We start from the raw sequence: 27,879 nt of genomic DNA, 5'->3' as shown, positions 1-27,879 counted from the left end.
GGGCCTAACAGGCCTGGAGAGTAGCCTGGGGTTTTAGATGCCCTGGGGTCATGAAGTTAACTGCAGACTTTGTGGGGGCCCAACAGCGCGCGGACCAATGGCCCAGTTTCTGTCGAACCAACCCCGGGAGCAGAAAGGCGGACAGGCCCCAGAAGGGCAGGCCTTGCCCGGGGCCGGGGAGGCCCCTAGCCCACGGCCGAGGGGGTGGGGCGGCCTCGCCTCGGGCCGGTGCTTTTCGCCCTCCGTTGGCCGCCAGAGGCTCCCTCTCTCTCTCCCTCTCCTGGGATTTTGCTGCCGGGCTCCCTCTCTCTGCGGCCCTAGAGTTAATCCCATCAGCCGAGGTGAGGCACCTGTTACCCTGGGCCTTCCTCACCCCCGCGGCCTCTCGCCCACTACCCCCCGGCTCCGGGGCGGCCCCAACGGCCCGGCGCGGGTGACCGCACGTGGGCCCAGCCCCTTCCGCGCCCCGACCCCCGCCCCGGGCCGGCACGAACCGGCGAGCGTGCCGCTGCCCGAGCCGCCGCCCGCCCGCAATGGCGTTGGGGAGCGCGGCGCGCCTCCCGGGGCCGCCCGCCGCGGGCAGGGCGCGCGTGGGGGCCGCGGCGCGAGGAGAAGCGGCCGCCGCAGCCGCCCTCCGCGCTGCGCCGTGAGCCGCGGGTGGAGGGGCGCCGAGCGGGCCGGCGCGGATAGAGCCGCGGCCACAGTGGGGCGGGGGGCGCCTCTGAGGAGGGGGTGGGAGCCGCGGCCGCCCGACCCTCCCCGCCGGCGGCGGCTCCCGCTCGGGTAAGGGGGAGGCTGTGCGCGGGGCGAGGAGTTGGGGAGGGTGGAGATGAAGAGGAAAAAAATCGGGATGTACAAAGGCTGAGTTGCAGGCTGGGGGTGGGGGTGGGTTGTGGTTGGGGAGCGATAGGTTGAGGATCGGAGGCATTATCAGTGGGATCTATTGTTTCCTGGCACATTGGGAGGAAAAACAAAGGGATTTATTATCATTACCCTGTAATTTTTTTTTTCTTTCTTTCTTTCTTTCCTTTTTTTTTTTTTTTTTTTTTTTTTTTTTTTTTCTTTTTTTTTTTTTTTTTTTTTTTTTTTAATGTGGCCAGGGAGCTCGGCTCTCCCGGTGCCACACTGGGATCCGCCTGGCAGCCGCCGGGAGCCGCAGCCAATGTGTTAGGACTTCAGGTGCTTTTTGGCACAAAGCTAGACTGCGACCTCCTACCATAGCGCTTGGCGTCACCTGCTCTCCCGGCCCTGCCCCGGGGCCGAGGGATTGCGTCCCGAACCAGGCTTGGGAACCGGCTGCCTCTCAAGTTGGTGTTATTTATGTTTGTCTTTTGTGAGGGCAGGTTTTGAGTCCCCCGGCGGCCCCATCTCCCCCGCCCCCGCCCCCTCGGGTTCGAATTGGCCGCGGAGGGAGTGGGGTGTATGTGTAGGGGGGAGGGGAGGGTGTGTAAGGCTTAAACAAATGTCAGGGTACAAGGAGATTGTCGATGCTTTACAAAAAAACAGGCACCACACTCTGAAGCCTTTCTTGTTTGTCTGCATGGGCCATGCATGCGTGCTGGGCCAGGAAGCTGAGTTTGGAGGTGGCTTCAGTGAAAGTGTGTGCTTCCTCAGCTGATTGTGCGTGAGGGTGATATGGCTCGGCCTAATATTAAAAGACAAAACAAAATGAAAAATCTTTAGCACGACATTGCCTGCGCCTCAGCAGCTCTTGAAGTATTTGATTACTGGCTTATTGATATAAAATCCAGCTGTGGGGTAGTGGAGCCCAGCAAGCAAGCACTGCGTTGCATTCTGAGCTTGTAGTAAGTGAGAGGCAAGTAGGAATAAACAAATCAGGGCTATGAGGGGAGGTTTCATGTTATATTTGCTTTCTGATCGTCACGTTCTCCTACATTTATTCCCATGATATTCTACACCTCACTCGATAATGAATAGTACCCACTCTTAGGAAACTTTCAGATATCAGATGTAACAGAACTTAGAGTGAAACTTATTTTCTTGTGAGAACTTTCCTCTGCTTGTTTTGGTCTGAAATGTACGAATGTTGCTTTGGGGATGCTACACATCAGAATATTGGACCAGAAAGAGTGAACTAAGCCTCTGTAGGCATAGTTTGGACTTTGTAAATCTAGATCCCAAACTTTGAGTTGTGCTTATCCAGAAAGAATAAATTCTGCCTGATATGGAGCATCCCAAATGAAATTGATTTTTTTTTTTTTTTTCTGGACAGTTTGATAGTATCTTAAAGATCTAGGGACTGCCGGTGTCTTTTAAGGTCATTCACAAAAGCAACCAAAACTTAGGCTAACGTGTGCTTATGTGTAACTGGTGTGTGTATTAGTGTGTGATTTGGAGAGGGATCTCTAAATGGTGTTTGAAACATTTTTGTTATCAAAGACCAGTGAGAGTTATAACTTTTAAATTCTTGGCTTTTAAATTCCCATTTCAGTAAGTGATTTTCTTCTGTTTGATATATGGCTGAGCCACTTCGAAAAGTGTATTATTGCTTGACTAAACATAACTTTTCAAATAAGTAAATGAATTCAGAAATTCATTCTTTTCTATTACAGATGAACCTCTAGTCTTGCTTTGAAAAAGCCATTTTGTGTAACTCTTGACTGAATAATTTCCTAACACACCTGTTGGGAGGATCACTGATACAGTATGCCATTTGAGAGGTACTTTTTCTTGACCAAATACTCTCTTGGTGACTAGAGAAGAGAGGTGTTTTTGTTTTTTTGTTTTTGTTTTCCTGGTCATTATGAACATTGGCTTTTCACCCCTGAAGTAAAAATGTTGAAAACCGAGTCTTCAGGTGAACGAACCACTCTCAGAAGTGCCTCTCCTCACAGGAATGCATATAGAACTGAGTTCCAGGCGCTGAAAAGTACCTTTGACAAACCCAAGTCAGATGGGGAACAAAAATCAAAAGAAGGTGAGGGCTCCCAGCAGAGCAGGGGGAGGAAATATGGCTCCAATGTCAACAGAATTAAAAATCTATTTATGCAGATGGGTATGGAACCCAGTGAAAATGCTGCAGTCATAGCCAAAACAAGAGGGAAAGGTGGACCTTCATCTCCACAGAGAAGAGTGAGGCCCAAAGAATTCCTGGAAAAAACAGATGGCTCAGTTGTTAAGTTGGAGTCCTCTGTTTCAGAACGAATTAGTAGATTTGACACAATGTACGATGGCCCTTCATATTCTAAGTTCACAGAGACTCGGAAGATGTTTGAGAGAAGTGTGCATGAGTCAGGGCAAAACAACCGCTATTCCCCAAAGAAAGAGAAAGCTGGAGGGAATGAGCCTCAGGATGAATGGGGTGGTTCCAAGTCCAACAGAGGCAGTACTGATTCCTTGGACAGCCTTAGCTCCCGGACAGAGGCTGTCTCCCCAACTGTGAGTCAACTGAGTGCAGTATTTGAGAACACCGATTCCCCCAGTGCCATGGTTTCTGAGAAGGCTGAAAACGAATACTCAGTGACTGGGCATTATCCCCTGAATCTACCATCTGTTACTGTTACAAATCTTGACACCTTTGGTCACCTTAAGGATTCGAATTCTTGGTCTCCTCCAACCAAACACGGTGACGATGCAGAGGATGCTCAGAAGAGTAATACGAGTCCACTACCAGAAGTGGCTTCGAAAAGTACCTCTCTAGCTTCAGTGCCTGGTGAAGAAACACAGCAGAGCGAGGAAGCCGACGACTCCACATCTAACCAAGAGACTCCTGACAGAATTGACAGAGACATTCCCGAGGAACGTTGTGCTGCAGATAAGGCAATGCCAGAGTCTGAAATCCTTTCCCCACAGAACGAACCTTTAGAAGATGCTGAAGCTAATTTAGTTGGGAGTGAGGCAGCAATGCATCAGAAGAAGGAACTTGCAGGTGGTGATTTTACCTCTGCTGATGCTCCTGGATCGAGTTGTGGAAAGGAAGTACCCGAAGATTCAAATAATTTTGAGAGTTCCCATGTTTACATGCACAGTGACTATAACGTGTATAGGGTAAGATCCAGGTATAATTCAGACTGGGGAGAGACCAGCACGGAACAGGGTGAGCAGGAAGATAGTGATGAAAACAATTACTATCAACCTGATATGGAATACTCGGAAATTGTTGGACTGCCAGAAGAAGAAGACATCCCAGCAAATAGGAAAATTAAGTTTAGTAGTGCTCCAATTAAGGTAAGTATGTCTTCTCAGTTTGGTTTTGAAGTTTTTTCTAACTTTGTTTGTGTTTGTGTTTTGCTTTGGTTTTTTAGCATTTGGGCCTAAATGTTTGCAGCATAGATTTGAACAGCTCTAAGGATTTCGAGGTTGTTGAGATACACCTGTTGTCCGGTGATTTGAAAAGTTTGGGAGAGATCCACATATTTCCTTAATATGCTTTATGGTTGCACAAACCAGTATTGGCTAAGAGTAAAGTTGAAGAAGTTTGGGGGTTGTGAGATATATTCCAATGGACTGGAGTGTGAATAATATGAACACTGAAAACCGGGAGTGTTAGTTTGAAATAGAATTACCTCCTTAACTGATTTTACCTAAAATTAGCCATACGTAATAAAATTTCCTGAATCCAAACACTCTAGGATATGATGTATAATGTACAATGGGAGAGTTATGGTGACCTTGAAATAATAGTCTTATTTACTTGCTTAAAAAAAATCTGAGTTATCTCTTACTTGAGTGTAAGTGGATTGTTAGGAATGTTGAAACTTATTTTTTTTTTTTGTACTGCTACTTGGTAGTGAAAGTTTGATTCATGGAAATATATTAGCGGACTTAAATGCTTTAATTGGAAAGCTATGACTGTTAGTAGCTTTGAGTTAAGGATTTGTGATGTAGCACTGAAATGAAATTTTATGAAAGGAAATTAAATTGATTTGTCATTCCTGGATATATTTTTACCTCTTAAAAACTGGATAAATGCCAGTTGAATTCAGATTCTGTATTCTAATGACTTCACTTAGTTAACATTTGGTATAGAAGAAATAGCACAATGTACATCAGTAGCGGGTGGTGAAACATTATTAGCTGATAATGGCAATAGGGGCAGGGGGTGGTGGGTTGAATATCACAATCTCCTTGGAGTGGTTTTTCAAAGTGTACTTGTTCCCCAGCTCCGTCCTAAGATTGTGGCATGCCCTCCTCGGGGACTCTGGAGGGTTGTGGTGGTAGAATGTGTAGTCTGAAACCACTTTCTAGGGACTCCTGGCTTATCCAGTGTGTGTGTATGTATCATAGATTTGGAATTTGATATGATATCTTTTAAAAGAATCTACAATCACTGTTGTTACTTCTACCTTTTGAAACTTACATATAAGGTTGTAAGATCTGTAATTTACAAAGAAAAGGGACATTTGACTTTGCCTTAATTATGAAATACTATTTTGAAATAAAGTGATAACCTTTGAAGTTATTTATAGGTGTTAGCAGGGAAACTTTCATTTCATTAGTATAAGACAGAAGCCCTGGATCAGAATGGGCCATGTCAAATTAAACTATGTTTAAAATAATTGTAGATGTGTTACAAAAATAACTAATATAGTGGGTTTCTGAGTAAGCTAAGTTTCTTTGCTGTGCCTTCCCACTTTCCTTTGTGAGCCTCTCACCTACTCCCCCCCTTCCCCCAATTCTAGGCTCTCTCCTTAGAGGGGTCTTTCCCCGCAAGCCTAACCAGAGAGCTCTAAAATTTCACCATGCCTGTTTCCTTCCCAAGTGCCCTTCTTTGGACATCATCTTTTCCCCCCTTAGGAAGAAAGCAGTAAGATTAAATTGTTTCACATTGAGCAAGGCAGGAATAACTGAAATGGACTCTTCAAGGAGTTTGTTAAAACCAGTGACTAACTCCCTAATGGGGATAGCAGTTTATGAAAATTTATCAAGTCGAACACTACCCACTCAACCAAATGGGGCACCAGCCTGGTATTTGGTCCTGTGCTGCCTAAAACATAACTGCACAGTAATAGATTTAGTGAATTTTAAAGGGTTTCTCATTGAAATAGAGCTGTTCTTATGTGAACAAACCAGGTTTGGGGTATGATATTCTGAAATTCAAGTGATTCCCCCCCCCCCCCCCCCCACTATTGCTTATAAAAAAAAAAAAATTTTTGCCTCTTAACTTTCATGTAATAAAGAAACTGTATTTCATACAACAAAGAATGAAGTAGATTACATATATATAAGTTTAACACATTCTATCAAGAACATAGATCAAGATTAAGGTTTGTGAAACAAAAATAATGCACTGAGTTTTAGTGGGCAGTTAGCAGCACTAGTTGGAGTGGATTAAGTTTGCAAACAGAAGAGTCATTCTTAGCCCTTTGTAATGAATAAGACAATTGCTCTTTGTTGTTGTTCTGATTGTTTAGCATGTGAGTGGATTCACTTGGAAATTTTGAGAGCTACTTTTCTACTTGTGGTGGTGATGGTAGTGTTTAGATTATTTTCCAATTAAGATGTTTGCCTCAGAGGGTGGTAATAATTAAATTCAATAAGTATTTATTGAAGGCTTATCATGTGTGTATTTTCATGCTGTTACCTGCAGAAGACACACAAATCTTACCTCTTTCCTACGTGAGCTGGTGGAGTCAATTCTTAAACTTGGTATTTAAAACCCACGTAACAGTCTGAAAACCTGTGCCGAAATGTCTAATGTCCTATGAGCACTTTAACTGTCCTTGGCTGTGCTAAATGCATGGAAGGAACAGGATTTGATAGACCATTTGGAAGGGAATTTGCTGAGCCATCTCTGTGAATGTTTCCTTATTCTTTTTATAAAGATTCACTTACGGGATGGTAGATTGTTATTTCCAACCTAAATCTATTTCCTTTGAAATTTAAATACACTCCCTCTTTTAGCAACAATAGGTGACATATTCCCTACAAAAATGATCTTTAGAACGTTTACATTCTTTTCCTGATAGTCTCATCTTAAGTCTTCACCGGGGTAGATATCCTCAACACTTTCAGACTTTTGTTTTATGTCTTGTTTATTATCTTTGTATGTGTGATCATGTCCTTGGTTTTTATTTCAATTCTTCTATAGATGTCTTAAGTAGGTATTTTCCTAAGATACCTTACATCTGGGCCTGAAAAAATTCAGAATATTAGCTGATCTTTCCTGTGTAGCATATTACTTATAAATAATTGTTGGTGAAATTTAGAAATGGATGGTTTCTTAATGGATAGGTTGATGTGTTTCATTGTGTTGTCGAAAATGGGATTAATAATGGAAGGTATAAAATCCAAGTTTGCGATATGGAATGAGAGTCTTGTGAACCATGCTAATTTGAGATGTGGAATTATGCCTTCATTCTCAGGAATTTCTCAAAACCAAGACATTCAGTTCATTAAAGTTGCCTTAAATGAGTCCAGGATAGAAAGGGTAACATTTTTCATTTTTTCCCTCATTATTTCAGAACATTTACTGAGCCCTTACTATGTGTCAGGAACAATGCAATATAGAATAAAATGTAATAAATACATAAAATGACTGGAGCTGATCAGGTCAGCAACCGCTGGAAGATGGGAAGTGTGCAGCCCATTAAGGACGCTTCTCAGGCTATTCTGCTAAACTGTTCTTGGATATTCTTTCTAAGGTCACCGCAGCCTTTTTTGAGGAAGTCATAACCCTTTCTCTGTTTCCGGGAGCCTTATGTACTTTGGATAGGTGCTCTTCAAACATAGCATAGATGAAAAAGGGTATTTTCCTAATTCCCAGCAAGAAGGAGATTATAGGGTTAATGATAAGGCAAGATACAGTGCGCTGTAATTTTTTGAGTGTTTATTCAAACTGTATGGAGCTTTACAGAGCTCAAAGAGTTCAAAGGAGAATCCCCAAGGGCAAGTAGTGCTTCTTTAAACCTTACATGATACCTGTTGAAAGTGGGTCTCTTAGCATTCCCTCTCTTTTGAGACTCTGAGTTGGTACACAGGGCATATACGAGACTTTTTATTCAGGATACTGTTCAGAGTATAGTGCTGAGATCCAAGTTTCATCTTTCTCTTTCTTCAGATAGTCTCCCTCAGTGCTCTTAAACTTTAATATGCTTATGAATCACCTGGAGATCTTTTAAAGTGCAGAATTCCGATTCAGTAGGTATTTTGTGGGAAATTACCTGGATGCAATGATTAGACTCCATGTACACTACCAGCTTTCCTACAGGTTATGGAATAGATAGGCTCAGCAACCAAATTAAATGTTTGAATCACACTGTATCAAACACGCAGCCAGAAGCCAGAGGAAAACCGTAGGGTAAGTTAAAACACACTTGAGGTGCAAAGATTGAAAGGACCACACTACCGGAGGCCTGGGTACACAATATTCATGTGTCCTGACTCTATTTCATATCACCCTTCCCGTTGAGGGTGTGGTTATGAGGACCAGAGTTGATTTTTGAGCAAGGGCTCTACATACTGATAATACTCTGGGCTCATGATATATTCTTGCTCTGTAGAAGAGAGTAGGTACAAGTACACTTACATACAGCTGTAGTTTGGCCTGTTTGCCTGAGTTTTATTTGTGTTTCTTGGGTAAAGCACCTGTGGGTCTGGAATAGATTAGGCTGGGCATCCTCGGTGGGTGGCTGACACGGAGATGACGTAGCTGCCCATCCAGAGATAGAATGATGATTATTTGGGCTTTCTATCCCTTTCTTTCCACAAGTGAACCTCTCATTTGTTTATCGTATTTTCATTTGGGATGTCTTATGGCTTGCTAACCTAAATATTCTTAACACATCTTATGAATTTTGCCTTTGTTTTTGAAGTTCATAGGCTTTTATGATCTATACCTAATCGAGTCTCTCTGAGTGTTGCCTTTACCTCATAAACTATTAGCTTCCTTACCATCAGTGACTATCACTTCTTATGAGTTTCATTTTTCTTGATCTTTATACCAGAATTTAATATTCTTGAATAATACAACAAATTTACACAACATTAGGTCTCAGGTGGGATTGTGCATTCTCAAGTGGATGATGCTGAGGCTGTTGGTCAACAGATCACTCTTTGGAATCTGATTGTGAAGTAGAGTCTGTTGGCTTCTGAAAGGAGCTGGTCACAAAATGCCGGGGAAGCCCTTTTAACACATTTGCTTTCCAGGTCCATCTGCTGTAGCTTTTTGTACAAAATAATACTCTTTGAAGCTGAAACAGGTGTAACGTTGTAATGTGCATGATGTTTCTGGATACCAGAGTGGATTGTGATTCCTAAGTTTGTAAAAAGTTTGGGTCATTAAAATGTCACATCCTAGACTCTTGTGTGGTCTAAGTTTTTAATTATGAAAGAACAGGAGCAAGAAGTTCCTGATAGACTCAGAAATTCCATTTCCTTCTCTTTTGGGAGGCAGCCTAAATTAATAAACTAGAGAGAATATAAGGATGGTCATTTTATTTAGTTTTTTTTTTTAATTTGGATAATTTTGATGTCATAATATTTAAGTTGGACTTTAAAATTTTGATGTCTTATAACCTGTGGTTTATAACTAGGTAAATACATAAAGTGTTTTAGTATGCTCTGTAAATCAAATAATTTACAGAGTACTTACTGAATGAAACCCTTTTCTAATACTGAGCGTGTACACTAATACCTCTCCTCTATTCACTAAGTGTTGGTTGGTCATTTGGTATTTAAAAAGGGATTCTTTTCTACAGCAAACTAATATAGATGTTTGCTGGCATTTCTTTGTGATAGAAAGATTTAGCTTTTCGGTTTTTGTATCATCCATAATGTTTTGTCTTCCCATCTAAACTTCCTTACAAAGGATGCTAGTTGTTGAGTTAATGGGTTTTAAAGGTAAGAGTAGCTGTATTTAGGGGAAAGTAATTTTCTATAACATATGTTATCTATACCTTATTTACCTCATTAACCCAGTTACATGCCCATCAGTAGTAATCTGATTTAAATCTCATCTGCATTAGATTTTTTCCCTAACATCTTACTTCACCACTCAAGGACAAAACAGGTTTTGGAATTTCGAGAGAAATACAGTTAGATATGGGATAAATTCTGTATGAGCAAAACAAGTATTGGTATATTAAACTCTGAATACCACTTCTTGGTTTTTGTGCTGTTATTTAATTTACTTAATTTTTTTTTCATAATTTTCTGTGCTCTTCCTTTTTGGATCTATTTCGTTTTTATTCTTTTGCTTCCTTATATTGTACAGTTCTCATTTTGAATGGGAACAAATGATTCATACTTTTTCTTCCTGGTCACTTAAAAATTTTCCTCCTGGTTCTCATTTTTTCATTTTGGTTTGTGACATAGAAACTTAAAGATGAAAAATACTTCAAAGTAATCTAGTGTAATTTTCCCATCACTTCAGTTAGCTCTTCAATAGCACATTGCTGACAGATGATCATTTGGCCTCTGCTTTAATAATTCCACCTTTAATGGCCTCCACCTTGGGGAGTTTATTATCTTTCAGGGTGAAAGGAAAGTTAGAAGAAGTGTGTGTGTGTGTGTGTGTGTGTGTGTGTGTGTGTGTAGTTGTAAAACACTGTGAATGTGCTTATTTTCATTTATGTTTAATTTGCAATTTTTTTTAATTGAGATAAAATTCAAATAACATAAAGTTCACCATTTTACAGTGTACAATGCAGTGGTTTTTGGTATATTCACAGTGCTGTGCAACCATGACTATTATTTAATTGTAGAACATTTCTGTCACCCTAGAACAAAACCCTGTGCCTGTTAGCAGTCATTCCTAATTTCTCTTCTTCCTGTACCCTCTAGCAAACACTAATCTACTTTCTGTCTCTATGGATTTGTCTCTTCTGGACATTCATATAAATGGAATCAGGGGCATGCTTTTTAAAAGGGATGTAAGGGGGCACCTGGGTGGCTTAGTTGGTTAAGTGTCCGACTTTGTCTCAGGTCATGATCTTGCGGATCTTCTGGGTTCGAGCCCTGCATCGGGCTCTGTGCTGACAGCTCAGAGACTGGAGCCTGCTTTGGATTCTGTGTCTCTCTCTCTCTGTCTCTGTCCCTCCCCGACTTGCTCTGTCCCTCCCCCACTAACGCCCTGTTTCTCTCTGTCTCAAAAATAAATAAACATAAAAAAAAAATGGATGTAGGAGACACAAGGAGTTTGTTTTGCGATATGTTGAAATTGAAAATATCCTGAGGACAGCAGACTATGGGAAGGTCTAAAGAGCAGGGGCAAGAGAATTTTCTGGGTGCTGACATGGTCTAAAGTGACAGGGGGGTGGGCCTGCCCCTTATGCAGTTTCATGGAGAGAGGGGGAAAAAAGTCTGAGGAGACAGCAGGATCCAGGAAGGCAGGAGGGTATTTGTGAACTGAGGAAGAATGCCGTCTGTGGCAAAGAGGATGGTTGGAATAACTCCCTTGTGTGGGACACTGCGCTTCTGTGCGTGTTATCTGGAATTGTTACTGCTGACGCCTGAGTGTTTGCTTCAACATGGGGGATCTTTAAAAGCACAAATGGTACTAATGCTGATTCCGTTTTTACATATGGTCTTAGCACAAGGGACCCTTGCCCTTTTCTGATGATCTGATCAGCTTTTTTCCGTGCTCCAGCTCTTATGTTGTTGCTCTCATTATCCTTTTATGTTGACTGAGATTGTTCATAGACAGTCTCTTGATATTTAAAATTCTCCCCATTCTCCAATATTTTAATATAGACGTCATGTGCCGTATTTGCTGTTATCTGTAATATAACCATTTATGAGATGAGTAATTTGGGGCAGGCATTTATTTAGTTAATTGCACATTGTTTACTGAAGCATAGTGTATATATTGCCATTAAATATTATTTGCTGGTAATGAAAGTAACACCAAGAGTGACTTGTTATTCTGTAAACTAGACAAATCTGCCTCTTGAGGCCTTGCTTTTCTTATTTATAACTGAGACTGTCTTACTTGTAAAAGACCCCTTCTGAGCTTTAACATCTTGTGATCCTCCAATTATCTCTTAAACATAGTTGTATAATAATAACTGTCATCATAAATGTTTATGCTATTATTTCAGAGGGAAAGTTTTGGACATCATTTGTTGGAATTTGGAAGTGGATTTACATCGCTCTTGGGAATGTTATTTATGCTATAGATTATAGTGAAAACTTTAAAATGGTTAAAGTTTTAAATCCAAGGGAGTACACTTTTATAGAGTGGCTTTTTAGAGCAACTCAACTTTTGAAAGTATGGGTTGAACTATATATTAAACAGCCTGCTGAAGAACCTAAGAATAAAGAAATGTTTTGTAATATAGTTGCTGACATATTAATTGCTTCACTCACTTTTGTTCTGGAAATAGCTTCATAGCACAGTTCACCACGAGTGAGATATTGATAATTTTTTGCAAAATTCCTAATTTTTCCATTTAACTTGCTCTCTCTTTGTCACGCATCTATTCTTACAAAAAGGACCATGAAACAGGCAGAGTGTAAAGATCTGGAAATTTTATTTTTCAGGAGGATGAAAGGTTTTCTCTTTACTTCAGTCTGTTTTCAGAGAGCAAGAAAAGCATTTGTAGATTTAAAACTTTCCTCCATATATTTATGCCTCAGGAAAAGTGGTTTTAAGTGAAGTGGCTCATAGACCTGTTAGTCTCCTCCCTTTTTTAAGTCCGATAATGAGTTTTGTTTTGTGGAAAGCGGTCTTTTAAGTTATTTTCTACACCAGCTGAAATACAGTGGCTAGTTGGAACATATATAGGTTGACGAGGGTCAAAAAGATGAAGAAATCATGATTATGGAGGCTTCTTTCCCGAGTGACCAGGTCAGAGGCTTCCAGTCGCTGTTTTCCCCTTGATGCTTTGGACTGGCCTGGCCCTGAGAAACTGGGTGACTCGGTGCCTTCAACCTGTCACTGTACAGCGAGGGGGACCCTTGTCCACTTCAGAGTTCTCCTCTAAAAATTACTTTTCACTTCTACTCCTCTTTCAAAAGTATGTCAGCATAGAGTTTTGTGGGGGGTACATTCATGCTGGAAAGTTTATCTAATCTTGAACACCAGGATTTTAAATAGTACTCAGAGTCAGAGGACCCTGTTCAGGGTTTTGAAGAGTTTTCTTTCCTATGTAAGAGACCTCAGTTGAGGAGAGGGAAAAACAGGTTTATTGGTTGGCATTTAAAATCCACTTGTGAGACAACGCAGTATTGATGGGTGCTCTTACTAGGCACTTGTTTCAGATAAAATGGATGTGCAGAGTTGTTTTGTGGAGAGAAAAAGACATAAATTCACACTGTTCACTTTGAATCAACATACACACACACACACACACACACACACACACACACACATATATGTATATGTGTTAAAGAACCTCATTCCATAAGTTACTGAAGAGTGTTTGACTATCACCTTGTGCACGGATACAGAAGATGTATTTATTTTTCGAAGTTTCTTCTGGAGGTAGAATAATAGAGTACAGGGCTTTAAGTTGTGCACGATATTCTATAATATGCTATGCCTAGAGCACCCATTTCCTCTTAGAAATTTTAAGATTGAGCACTAAACAGTAAACAAACACACAAACAAGCCTTATGAAAAATAAAAACTGGATCAGAAATGAGAATCTATAATATAATAAGGGAAAGCAGAACACAAGAATGATGACAATATAGATTAAGTCTTCATTAACTTTTGATATATGTGCATAACACTAAATTAGCATTAAAAGGGAATTAACCCTATATACAGTTTTTTTTTTTTGGTTTGGGATCTAGAATTATCTATGATTGTTTAAGATAGATTTCTAAAAATTGGCTAAAATACACTGCCTGAATTATTATTTAAAAAGGTTATCAGTGTATAACTAGCATTGCGTTGGAATGGTTTTCTCACAATCCCTGCACCAACACTTGGTGTTATTTATATGCTTTATAGTTTTCAGTTTGATGGGTGAAAAGTGTCTCTCATAATTCCCATGTATTATGTTGATTTATTGATGAGGTTAAATGTTTTCATGTGTTTCCGGGCCTTTTTGGTCAATGTGTTTTCTTGATCCATGATTGTTAGTAAGGAGTAAATAGGAGTTGTTATTTGCCTTGGTAGAAAGTTAAAAGAACTCACATGTCTCATAATAGAGGAATGGTTAAATTCATTTTGATGCATGTATTTGGGTAATAGGACAAAGCTATTATAAGTCATGTTTTCTAAAAATTTAAAGATAAGAAATATTATTGTACCCTGTATGTTATAGGGTAAAATGACCTGCTTAAGTACTTAATATGCATTTTTATCACAATTTTATTGTTAGTGTATGTATATCTTACCTAGAACGAAGATTAAAAGCACATACATCAGTGGGGTTCCTGGGCAGCTCAGTTGGGTAAGTGCCCAACTTTGGTTCAGGTCATAATCTCAAGGTTTGTGAGTTCAAACCCTACATTAGGCTATCTGTTGTCAGAGCAGGGCCCACTTCGGGTTCTCTGTTCCCTTCTCTCTCTGTTCCCTTCCCTGCTTACACGCATGTGTATGCTCTCTCTTTATCTCTTTAAAAATATAAATAAACACTTAAAAAAGCACATATGGTGAAATATTAACTCTAGTAATTTCTGGGTGAGAGAATAAAGTTGATGTGGAAAAATTATATTATTTTAGATTTACTAAATTTTCTACAACGGGCATATGTTACTTTAATTATATGTAAAAAAAAAAAAGGTAATGGAAACACAATCAGTAATAATAACTTAAGTTGACAACAACATTTTTTAATATTGTCCAAGATTCAAATAGTTAACCCTTATGTCACAGAAAACTTTGGTTGAAGAGTATAAATTAATGGAATACTGAAGAAAGTGTTAGTTTAAGAAAATGGGTGATTTTTTGACAGTTGAATTCATTAAGTGCATATACTTTTAAGCCTTGGTAAAATTGATCCTACATTTGTGGGTAAGCTTGTGAATATTATGGAGGGAGGATCTTCCAATGTATTTCAAATTATGATGATAACACTTACATAAATGTTAGATCTTTTCCTTGAATTGCTATTGTGTTCATGATACCCTAATGTGTAACCTAAAGGAGTCTTTGGATTAAGAAAAACCAAAAAACAAAAAACCTGGGCATATATCCTGGATTTAAAGTGAAAAATATTTTGATGAGTAGTCTTACTAAAAATAATAAGTGTTTTAAAGAGTCTAACAGTTTTCCCACATGAAACCATGTCTTGGTTTTTGATCTGTTAAATTATTGAGCATCAGGGGTGCCTGGGGGGCTCAGTCCATTAAGTGTCCGACTCTTGGTTTCAGCTCAGGTCATCATCTCATGGTTTCATGCCTTTGTACCTGTATCTGGCTCCACTCTAGCAGTGTGGAGGCTGCTTGGGATTCTCTGTCTCCGTCTCTCTCTGCCCCTCCCTGACTCGTGCCATCTCTGTCTCTCTCAAAATAAATAAACTTTTGAAAAAAATTAGAAAAAAATATTATTGAGCATCAACAGATTTTCTCTCTCAGGAATTGAGAGAGTAGAGATGTCAAGTTGAGTATCTTGACTATATGTAATCCTATGAACACACTTGCATGCTGTCAGTTAAAAACAGGAATTTGAATTCTAGGACTCCACGTTATCCTTTTGAATATGTTTCCTGTTCCAAAACACCAGCCAATATGTCGTTTCCTGTTGTTCTTTTTAACAAAAGTTTTAGCTGAAAAGAGATTCATTTGATGTATGACTAGACTGCATGGTAGAATATAATGTTTTTAGTTAGAGTCAAAGGGTCAGTTCCTCTCATGCACTGGATAGCATTCCACCTTTGAAAACCTTTGGTAGATAATTCTGGAGCATGTAAATGATAAGAAAAATATCTTTGTTGGGTGGTAGAGTTTTCTGAAATTAGAAGTTTAAAGTATTGCTTCTGGTTTAATTAGACCAATTGATAACTCAAATCTTACATTTTTAAGCAATTCTGGCATTTTGTAGGCTCTAGTGAAGTCCTAATTAAATTCTCTTGCTGTATAGTCTGTGCTGCATCACCACTTTTCATTAGATATATTTTACGTACACCTTATTACAATGTGGCTAATAAATTCTATTGGTATTTTATTGAATATTGATTTTATAGTAGTAACACTTATATGATTATATATAATTTTAAGGATTATTTAAAGGAAAAAAGGCAACATTATTATGCACCCAACTAACTTTGAGACGAAATTTATGTTTTTCCATTGGAGGTTCTGATGCTTGTGGAATTTTTATGTTGCTGGTTCCTTCTCTGAATAATGAGTTCTGTGAGTAGTATTTTTAAGGAACTAGAGAACTCTCAGGAGATTACCCCATTGCAGATATAGCAATTAGAGGTTTTAGTTTTTTTTATTAAATTTTTTTATCGTTTATTTTTTTGAGAGAGAGAGAGAGAGAGACATACAGACATACAGACAGACACACAGAGTGTGGGGAGGGGCAGAGAGAGAGACCATAGAATCCAAAGCAGGCTCCAGGCTCTGAGCCCTCAGTACAGAGCCCAACGAGGGGCTTGAACTCAGGTACAGTGAGATCATGACCTGAGCTGAAGTTGGATGCTTAACCGACTGAGCCCCAAGCAGGTTGTTTTATGGTTGTGTCTCCACGACTATCAACACTGCCTGGCACACAGTAGGTACAGTCAGTGGTAGTAACCTTTGATATCCCTCATCCATGTCCCTTTCCCTTTCCTCTTCCTTCCCCTCATCTGAAGGGTGGTGGTAATAATATTTGTACATGTATAATGATTGTACAATTTATTTATAAGGAAAATCCTTCACGTTAGCAGTTATAAATGAAAGCTGAGTGATTCCATTATAGATTGTAATCTTTTCTGGCCCCTGCTCTGGCTTGCTGAAGCTGTTGTGCCCTTTCATTTGGGAAATCTCAATCTATTGCCCTGTAAGATAATGACAGTTTATAAGTAACCAGAAACAGTCATTAAAGTATGGTTGCATGAGATATAGCTGTGAGGGCTGAAGGGGGAGAGTACTCATTTTACTTCAACCTTATTTCTGCTTTGAGTGATCGACCAAGCTTGTAATTAGTTGTAAGAAAATACAGAAATTGAGGCTCCATACTAAAGTTGTAAAGTTACTTAGAAATTTCAATCATTTGCCACAACTATGGTAAATTGTATATGTGAGTATATCTGTATTCTTACATGAAAATTATTGAAAATTTAATTAAAGAAGGGAACTGAATTATTTTTTACTGTTTAGTCTCTTCCTCACCTTTTATTTCCTGACCTGTTTACTAAAATGTGGTTTCTTCTGTACTTTTCTATCATTAGAGAGGAAATACTTTTTGGGGGGGATCATTTCTGCCCCCACTCCCCATGATAATTGATTTTAGAGATGTCTTTGGTTTTAATTGCAGACCTAAATTGTAGCTCTGTAATTCTTTTGGTAGCCATTTGTCTCGTTCTATAATCAGATTCTTGCGAAGTATGACTTTTGTTTATCCAGAAAACAGCTTTCCATTTTTCTCTGTGACTTGTAACTAATTAGTAATAAACTGAATGGGAACAAATAATCCAAGGTCTTCAAATCATACTTTTTGTCTGTATGTTTCCTCCATGAATTATATTATCGGGGAGAAGTCTGACAATTGTTACTAGGCTAAAATATGACATGGCTTTGCTTGCGCATGTAAATCTGTTTAGGTACAAACGCATGTCGTTTTCCCCAGACAGACATAGCTTTTAATGGCACTCTGAAGAAGAGAATTGCCAAGCTGTTTTCTGCATTTTTATTAAATAAAAATACAATAGCTTTTTTGGGGGTTTATGTACATGCCTGGTGACATAACAGTGTTCTGTAAAAAAAAAAAAAAATTACCTTTTAGTGTTAGTGGTGTTGGTAAGACTGTGTGACAGAATATTATGTTCATGTTATTGAATGAATTGAGCCAGTATATGAAATACTGTATGTACTGTATGGTATTACTGCTAACAATATTTTTGTTTTGAGATTAATATGATTATAACATTTTATAATTACTGTCTGGGCATTAGTCAAGGTTGATGGATCACTTATTATTAAGGTGTTTATAAATAACTGGTTATGTTGAAGCTATTTAGAGAAGCATTGTCTTCTAATTGATTGATAACGGTCAACAAACATTACTGAATACACTTAATATGTGTTGAACATTGGGCTCTGATGTGTGGATATTAAGATAAATAAGACAAACTCTTGCTTCACAAGAAATTTAGTCTTGTGAAGGAGATAGAGAATAAAACATTTATAGGATAGTACCGTAAGTATTGTGACATATATTCAAAAGGTGACCATATGTGATTTATCCTCCAAACTGGGACACTTTTCACAATAAAAAAGAGGTGAATAATAATAATAATAATAATAATAATAATACATATTTGAGAAGCTAGATACTCTGAGTGTATGTACATGTTTTATTAATTTAACTTATTTTTTAAAAAATATTTTATTTTTAAGTCATCTCTTTACCCAATGTGGGGCTTGAACGCACAACCCTGAGAATAAGAGTTGCACACTCCACACACTGAGCTTGCCAGGGACCTCTATTCATATTTTAAATAAGAGCATAGGCCATTGCTTAGTCTTCTTTATATCATACAATGTCTAGGGTGACCATATATGATTTATTGTCAAACTGGGACACTTTCTGATGGTGAAAGGACTACTGTTAACACTTAGGCAGCAACAACAGGCAGAACCTAGGACTGACCCAGGGTGGTCAGTACACATGGTCACCTGCATATTAACAGGGTGCAGAGGTGTCCCCCTTCGTTAGGAGGAGGGGAATCATCAGGAAGAACTTCTTAGAGGAAATGGCAGTTGGCTTTATTTCTTTTTAATGTTTATTTATTTATTTTGAGAGAGAGAGCACGAGTGTGCATATGAGTAGGGGAGGGACAGAGAGAGGGAGAGAGAGAATCCCAAGAAGCCTTCGCATTGTCAGGGCACAGCCTCATGTGAGGCTTGAACTCATGAACCTGAGATCATGACCTGAGCCGAAATCAAGAGTTGGAGGTTTAACCAACCAACCTGCGTGGGCACTCTGGCACTTGACTTCAAAGATGAATAAGAGTTAATCAGTTAGAGAAATAGAAAATCCTATATCCAAGAGAAGTACGTTAGAGGTAACTGTACAGAAATCAGAACTAAGGAACATTATTAAGGGTGTGTGTGTGTGCATACGTGTGCGTGTGTGTTGTGTAAGAATATAGGCAGGTAATATTTCAAGGAGAGACTTGTATACTAAGTGGTTGGAATTAAATGCAAACTCTGGGGTGTCATTGAAGAATTTAAAGGGATAGTTGACTTCATCATTTTGCTATCGTGCCTTCCTCTTAATTGTTGCTGGTTCTGGAAAGCTGGAGGAAATCCATCAGTTCTCCGTTCTTTCTCTCCCGCTGCACAAACATTTATCTTAGATGCTTTCTACCAACTTATTGAACCAACTTACCAGATTAACTGATATTTTCCATTGCAGGATAAAACATACTGATGGGGCCCACCTGACTGATTCTGGATGGTAGTCTGCTCTTTAGTATATCCTCACTTTTCATCCTGCTAAGTTGAGTTGTAGGCTATGAGTTGGTTATGTACATTTCTAAACCTATTTTTGGTAGTTTCTCATCTTTCTAGGTATGTGTTTAATGGAATGTTAGGTATATCGATGAAATATGAGTGTTAAAAATTTTTTTCTATAAAATCATATATTCAGATCTTCAGGAAGATATGATAAAGAGGTTACCTAAAAATCTTGCTGTTGAATTAAATGTGAGTGATATGGATTAATAACTTTGTTTGAACAGATATCTAAAATGATAAACTACTCCAGTTATTTTTCAAGTGTCTTTAAGTTTTTGGTCCACTTTAAGAAAGCCAAACCGGCCATTATAGCCAGTGGATAATGCCAGTTGTTAATCTGTAGACCTAAACTCAAAGCAAAGGCCCTGGCACGATATTAAGGTCAGTGAATGAATATACATTTAGATGTCTTATGTTACTATAGACCTGATAAAATATAAATCAGTTTTTATGATTCCCCATTTTAACTGCTGTTTTCAGTTACTTGACAAATTCTTAGTCCAAATTGCTTTTGCTATGAGGGCATCGCTTTAAGCCAGGACTCAGCTAATCGCCTGAATTACATATTGGAACATATCCTCTTTCAAGGAGTCTGAATTCCAGTGGGAGAGATGGACAGGTAACTCACCAGTTATAAAGCAGTAAGAGATGCACTGTGTTAGAGGTTTGCACAGGACAGTGAGTGCAGAGAAAAAGCACCTGGGTTTGGGACCTAAGTTAGGAGAAGCTTCTGGGAAAAGGTGAAGCCCTAGCTGAATTTTGAAGGTTTAGTAAGTGTTTGCAGAGAAAAGGGGCAGGTGTACAAAGTAGTAGGAAGGCACAGAGGAGAGCAAAACATGTTATCTGTTGCAGATCTTTTTTTTTTTTTTCCCATTTATTTTGAGAGTGTGTGTATGAGAGGGGCAGGGGCAGAGAGAGAGAGAGAGAGAGAGAGAGAGAATCCCAAGCAGACTCCATGCTGTCAGTGTAGAGCCCGACATAAGGCTCAAACTCACGAACTGTGAGATCATGACCTGGGCGGAAATCAAGAGTTGGATGCTAAACTGACTATACCATCTAGGCACCTCTCTGTCACAGATTTTAGAATAGTTTAATATCGTCGGTGCATAGTAAGGCAAGCTCAGATCAGGAGGGTTCCTTTGTGTTAGACTTAGGAGTTTATGTACTTTTCTGAAAACTTAGCAGTCACGAGAAGGGATTTTGGGCATAGAAAGGCATGATTGGATTTGTGTATTAGGCCACTTTGATGGAGGGTAGAGGATGGATTGAAGGGGCAGGGATAGGTCTGGAGATGGGGGTGGGGTGTGTATGCAGGAGTCTTAATTAACAGGGCTAAGGCTGGTAAATATTTATAAGAATAGAGATTAGGGAGGCAAAGGGCAAGCTGGGGCAATAAAGGCAGAAGATGATGAAAGGCGCTGTTTTTTATACAGTTAACTTTTAAGTACAAAAATCATATGCAACTATTTCTTATTCATCTGCTAGATTTCTCCTGCCTTCCCTGAATAGCACCTCGCCTAGTGCTTGGTTTATAACTGGTAGTTAGTAAATGGGAGATAGTGAAGGAATTAGCTAGATATAAAGAGAGAGTTGATTGTCTTTGATCCACCAGTTGCAAAATCAGATGGGTGAACTAATGGGGCCCTTAGGGGAAGGTGATGGGTCTGAGCGCTAGATCCAGATATCTATGGCATTGGGGTACTGTGAGGAGAAGAAACACGAAGATAAGGAAGTAAGACCTGGTGAGAGTACGGGGAGGCAGCGTGATGGGTCAGGCCCACAGTTTGGAGGAATAGAGTTTGAGAAATAGTGCGTTGGAGAAACCTCAAAAGAGGAGAAGATTTAGGAAGATTGTAAGAAGTATAAAGGTTTACCAGTCATGTTGGTGGGTTGGGAGGTGAAGTAGGGTACTCTGAGTAATTCTGAGCAGAGCTGGTGGTGTGTTTATGGCTTGAGACTGGGGAAGAGCACCTTTATTCAGGGGAGGTCAAAGAGGTACAGAGATATAACAATACTGACTCACATTTATTTCTGTTCGAATAAGTTAGTACTACTGGGCCATTTAAAAACTGTAATAGTAACTCAGGGCTGTGTCCAAGGTTGGTGGTAGATTTGGAAGCGGAGTTCAGGGCCAAGAAGAACCAGCGCTGTACTTAGCTGTCAGAGTCCTCCAGGGTAAGCCTAAGTTGTTAATGCACCCATCCAAAATAGTCAGGTATGCAGATGATGGCTCCCTTCTGTAGAATTACTTTGCCTGGTCAGCTGGAAGTTTTTCTTTTTTTTTTTTTTCCTCCTTTGTAGATTTTTCTAGCTGTCTTTTGCCCTCTGATACTGGATCTGCATTGTTCCTAAATAAAGGCTCCAGAGTGCCAAACATGAATATTATTCTAAAGCATCAGTAGACTGAAATAGCTCTTCTTTCACTCTTAATTTGCATTGCAAAAATAAGTGCTCATCAGTAAGATACTGTGTTTGTTTTCTTTTCTGAAGGCACGGTGAGTTTCAGATGGTATTCCAGTACTTCCTAATGATTTCAAGCAGTAGCCTTTTGATAGGTCATTGTGAATTAAAATCTTTTTCCTGTTGGCCTGATGTCATACAGTGAGATATTGTTTCTACAACGGGATGTCACCTTATAAAAATAATAAAATTAGTCATGAAAATGAATAAAGAGAACATACAGTGCAAGTTAAGGCAAATAGAGGAGGTATACTAACCAACACAATAATAATGGAAATGTTCTTTTTAGGGATTTTTCTGCATGAATTAGACTGGCCATGGGTTCTTAAAATACCACTTCTATGTGTATGAATGTGTGCCTCTAAAAGTATTTGGATGGGAGTGGCTGTTTCCATGGCTATTTCTTCTTCAGGGAATTTTTACTGCTGAAGACACTCTGACCTGGCTCTTGGCATTTATTTCACTTGAGGTAGGTGTTGGGCTGGGCATTACCCAATTTTAAAGAGAAGTTCAGTTTTCCTTGTTGTTATATAAAATTACCTAGCAAATGCTTGTGCTTAGTTCATTCTATCTCAGGGGTGGCTGGAAATAGATCTACTCAATATTGTCCTTCTTCAGAAAGAATGAATTATAATGATTATTATTTTTAAGCACATCTGTGTAAACCAGCCAAAAGGGACTTTGGATTTTGTGTTATATTTTGCTTAATGATTCTGTAAGTGGTGTCAAACAGATTGAATTGGTACCAACTGCATACCTGAATTCTCTAAAATGAAGGTGCTGGATCAGAGGATCTTTATATCTAGAAGTGTCTTGTAGACATAACATTTCAGGCCTTTATTATAGAATTCCTAATTAGTTACATGAATATTCAGGCCCCTTACTTTTGTGAATGTTGTTTAGAGGTGTGAATTTACTGTTCGCTAAGTCTATTAGAATGGAGAGAAAGTTTTGGAGAGCTAGTTCTGGCAGTTGAGTTTAGCTCTGTGTTAAAACTGAGAGAATATATATTCACAGCATTTGACCTTCGAATTATAGGTAGGAGTGTTTGAGAGGAAGGGAAAGGGGGATGGTGGAGCTCATCATGACAGTACATGAATTAAATGAACCACCTACTCTACCAATAATAATTATGATACATCTTTTTTTATGCTGCTCTTCATTTACATAGATGGAGATGGAGATTCCAGTCTACCTGGGGCATATACTTTTTTTTTTTGGTCAGGAAGTGTAATATGGTTTTGATTCACCTATATTCTATGTGTGATGGTATCACATAATGTTGAAACAGATGGTCAGGAAATAGTATGTATCTGCTCTGCAGCACTATGTGACAAAATATATGACTACATGATTAAAAGTCAGAAAAGAATTAGCTTTGACTATGAAACACACATACATATACACATACAAGTTGTCTTTGGCTATATGTGTGTACCCACATGTCTATGCATACATAGATTTATAGCATATATAGTGTCCTGCCATGTAGGAAAATTTCAGTGCCTTATTATTAAGAACAATTACATTTCAAACTACAAAGCTCAAGGAAATTCTCTGGGAACACATAGTTTGCCACGATTCGACTGGAAATGTGCAAATTTACAAGATTAATAGCGAGGAATTTATTATGGTTTGGTTTTTAACTGCAGGCTGTTCCTTCTCTGAAAAGTCTAAAATACAACAAGGTGAAGTTAAAATATTCTGAACTATTTGCAGAAATGCCACTGAAGCATGTTAAGCATCAAAGTGCTTCTTAAGTCATCACTGAATTCAGGTAGACAGGCAGAGAGATCAGAATAGAAGGTGAAGTGGGAGTCATTCTCCTCCCTTCTCTCAGCTGTACTGGAGACACTTCCAGAGTAGTTAAAGCTCTGTGCCTGTATTTAAAAATCAGTGTGGTCAGGGCCTCTAACCTGTCAAACTTGGATGAGCTGAAGAGTGGCATCATAGGGCAAAGCAGTGAGATGGAAGAGATCAGGCTGCTTACAGCCCCCCAGGGAAAGTCACCTGAGTAAATTGTTAGTTTAATTACTTTGTCTCTATTCTGTGACCACCTAGGGATTTCACAATAATTGGAGGAATTTTCTTAACCACATGAACACTTCAGAGTAATAGAATAACACGAAATAGTCTTGATTCTAGAGCTCGGGTCTCTATAGGTTTGTGAGTATAAGTGTGCTCTCCATTACCAGTGGACCAACATTCGAAAAGTATTTGAGTCCCTAGCCGTCCTAGATCTCCAGGAAATTCATCTGTACTCTCTCCCACAAACTTCTCCTTTAAAAATCTTTTTGTTACTCTGCTTCACCCAGATAATCTACAGGACTGTGAGCTCTTTCAGGGCAGGGAGCTCTATGTCTTTGTAATTTTTGTGTTCCCTTTGTCTATGGCACAAATTGAGCTTTCAGTAATTAATTGTGAATGAATAAAACTTTACAGCCATCTACCATCATATTAGTTATATGAGCATATGTCCCGACTCTAATTCTTGGGCATTAGAGTAATGAAGCCTATGAATTATTAAGTATATGGTGATAAGGGGTGTGGTTTAATACAGAGCTATATAGATCTCATGTAAACTGCTTTTCAGGGAAAGGTTGGAGAAATAAAAATTTCTTTTTTCTGCTTGACTTTTGAGGTGAAGACATTCAAGATATCTAATGACCTCTGATGGTGGCTCTGTGATGGATATTGGCCTTTCCTATAAGGATATAAATAAAAATTGGTATAGCATTTCGAATAGGTTGCCAAGCCATCTCATTTCTTAGTTTAATTTGGAATAACTTTGAATTGGTTTTCTTTTATAGGTTTGCAGTATTGCATATACTTATTTGTTGAGTGTTTGCTTTGGGTATGGTGATATTTTAGACATCTCTCTATAGGCTCATGGAAGGATTTGGTTTTTACCTTGCCATTATCCCAGCAGATATATGATGGAAAGGGAGCAGATATTTGAGGTATTATTTATTTAAAGGACATGGTTAACTCCTTTCTCTAGTGGAAGAGATGCTTTGCGAAGTTGGAGCATCTTCTCACTGGACCTTTGCCTAAGTCTGGCAGGGTACGGAGGTGGTGTTTCAGTGTCTTTTTTTTATTTGGACTTTGCTTTCATTTAAAATGTTTATAGTGAAATAAATATTTTAGATTTTTATACTATTATAATTACTTTATGTATACCTTTGATTTTTTCCTTACTGCATTTCTGTTTTCGATGTTTTCCTTTTATATGGTTTAATTTTTCCTCCGTGAGAAAGTAATTAGAGCCCTGGCTTTTGTAGCTTGTTAGACACAAACATCATATGGTTGGAGTTGATATGATCAAATAATTTTTTTCTTTTAGTTAACAAAATTAAATTGCGATTCTGTTTCAGCAGCAAATTTAAATCTGGTTTTATTTCAGATGTATTTTGGTTATAGTTTCCATAATAAGGTCCAGACTACCTAGTTAAGTTGATACTATCATTTTGTTATTAAATTGCCATTTTGAGGCTGCATATTCACCCATAGACCTCTTTATAGAATCCCCCCACTGCCATCTAATATTTAATATTCAAAATTTTGTCCTCATTTATAGTTTTCCCTCTATGCTTTTTTCATTAGGTCCCGTTTTTACTAACATTTCCTGCTGTTTTCCATTTCATTTTGCTTTGCTTACCTAAGCAAATTAGTTTCTTACTTGAAAAGCTTCAGTTTTAGAAATATACACATGTATATATTTTGTAATTTTGTGGGTGGTATTTCCCAAAGGATTCCAAGCAATTTGCAACAAGAAAACACAATAAAAACAAATAAAATTAAATAGAGAATCAGGATTAAAATGAAGAGGAGCCCAAATGTGGAGACTGTAAATCAGCAGAAATGGTTGCTCTGTTTGTGTTTCTCATGTGATCTTAAATATCCCATAAATCATAATGAAAAGGAGGTATACTCAGTTACATGTTGCTAATACTGAGGACAAGTAGCACTATTTTTTTTTTTTTTTAACCTCAGAAGCAGCAAAGCTTTTGTTTTGTTCCCAAAACAAAAAGTTTTTGCATGGGACATTATTATGTTGACGATAATAATAAAAAGAGCTAACATTTACCATGCTAGACACGACTTACAAGTTTATCTGCATTTATTCATTTAATGTTTAGGATAGTCAGTCACTTAGGATAGGAGCCCATAGTTTATAGGCGGACCCAGCATGTAGCTGAGGTGGTCTGGCCCAAGAGCCTGTGCTCTATAGTAAGGTAAGACAATTTTTTTTTCCCTCTTTCTTTTCTCAGTTGAAATAGATGTTGACATACAATATTATATTAATTTCAAGAGTACCACATAGTGATTTGACATTTATGTAGATTGCAAAATGCTCACCAGGATAAATGTAGTTACTGTGGTTAAGTGTCAGTCTTTAGAATAGGTTCTTCGTGATAAGGTGGCTATATATATATATTTTAAAGTGATCTCTATGCCCAACATGGGGCTTGCATTTATGGCCCTGACATAAAGAGTTCAGTGCTCTACTAACTGAACTAGTGAGGTGTCCCTCGTCTTTCTATATTTTCTCCTATTTGGAAAATAGCTTTTCTGTCAATGCTCTTAACTGAGTTTAGAACTGATTGCCATTGCATAGCGTGATCAAAGTAAAGTCACATTCTGAATTTGAGATGCATAAAACTCTATCATTTTTAGTTTTTTTTTGTTGATGTTAATGAGCAATTTCTGTGAAATAGTGCCACATTAACAAGTGGGGGACCAGAGGCAGAGTGTGAGATCCACAAGATCAGAGTAAATTAAGAAATTAAGAGATGATCCAGGAATAATTTGAATGTAGAACTCTGTTTAGGCCACATTTTCCCCCTTTTACTGGATTTACTTTCTTTCTTTCTTTTTTTTTTTTCAAGAATAGAGTACCGGACCATCAGTCAGTTAGTGTGTCTTTCTTGTATCAGATTCAGTGACAGCTCAGTAAGAATAACTGAGTCACAGCAGCACACCCTTAACAATTTAGACATCAAACACTTGCTTTGAACTTATTGTCCTTTGTTTAATATCCCCTAATATGACCTTTCAGGATCCCTGACATGTGGTATAAATTTGAAAGGTTCTCAACCTTAAATTCTGACATCTATCCTGAGTTTTATCATCCAGTTATTACCCCTTATGTTTGTAAACTATTGTTATTTTTGTTAAAAAGATCTGGCCTTTGAATTCAGAACAGATTCAGTGCAGAGTTAAGGAAATACTTCAGAAAGAGTACAGTCAGCAATTCACACTACCTTTGTGTTTTGTTTAGTCTATTATCTGATCCTTTGTCATTTTTTGCCGTTTATTTTGTTTGTACATTATTCTTTTTAAAATATACATACATGTTTCTGGCATAATGAATATCATATGTTGATTAGGAACAATTCTAGCAGAGTTTTTTGTAATAAATTGTGAGAATAATAGATGCAGTGGCTTGAGCCTTCAGACATGTAGGTTGTATGCTCATGAATGACATACTTTGTGTTTTCATACATTATCTATAAAGAGGTCATTTTCACTTTCCTCTGCCAAGGAGAGGATTGTAGACATTATTCCTTTCCAAAGCTCTACTTAGTGCAGCAGTAAGCAAGCCCTTTATACAGTCTAGAGTCCAATGATAAGATGTGGTGGCATATCCCAAAGATATATTTTACTGGATATTAGTTCCTTAGGGAGCACTTTGAAAATATAGTTGTGTGGTTAATTATGTTTGGGAAACATTATACTAGAGTGTCTTCTATCACAAGACTGTTAGCCTATTCAAGGCTCCAAAAGACCACACTATTCTATTTTTTGAAAAAATTCTCTTCCTACCTTATTCTTTTTCATTTAGCATCCCATGATGTCAATTAGCATTCCATGGCTCATGGACACACTTTGGGATAA

General features: G+C 38.5%; 1 protein-coding gene across 9 annotated transcripts in view; it reads left to right on the top strand.

Moving 5' to 3' along the window:
* The first annotated feature begins 293 nt into the window (after positions 1–293).
* PPP1R9A (protein phosphatase 1 regulatory subunit 9A) overlaps positions 294–27,879 on the top strand; it is a 321,771-nt gene continuing 294,185 nt past the window's right edge. For 8 of the 9 annotated variants that reach the window (XM_039236233.1, XM_039236235.1, XM_039236231.1 and 5 more), the window contains exons 1-2: positions 1,237–1,307; positions 2,574–4,188. In XM_039236233.1, coding sequence (XP_039092164.1) covers positions 2,797–4,188 — 1,392 coding nt within the window. In that variant the 5' untranslated portion in view covers positions 1,237–1,307; positions 2,574–2,796. Of the gene's footprint in view, positions 342–1,236; positions 1,308–2,573; positions 4,189–27,879 lie in introns of those variants that run through there. The other variant, XM_039236230.1, reaches the window with a different exon arrangement.

The sequence above is a fragment of the Hyaena hyaena genome, unplaced genomic scaffold (assembly GCF_003009895.1).
Source record: "Hyaena hyaena isolate Hyena2069 unplaced genomic scaffold, ASM300989v1 scaffold_109, whole genome shotgun sequence".
NCBI lineage: Eukaryota > Metazoa > Chordata > Mammalia > Carnivora > Hyaenidae > Hyaena > Hyaena hyaena.
This window is presented reverse-complemented; position numbering and strand designations above follow the sequence as displayed.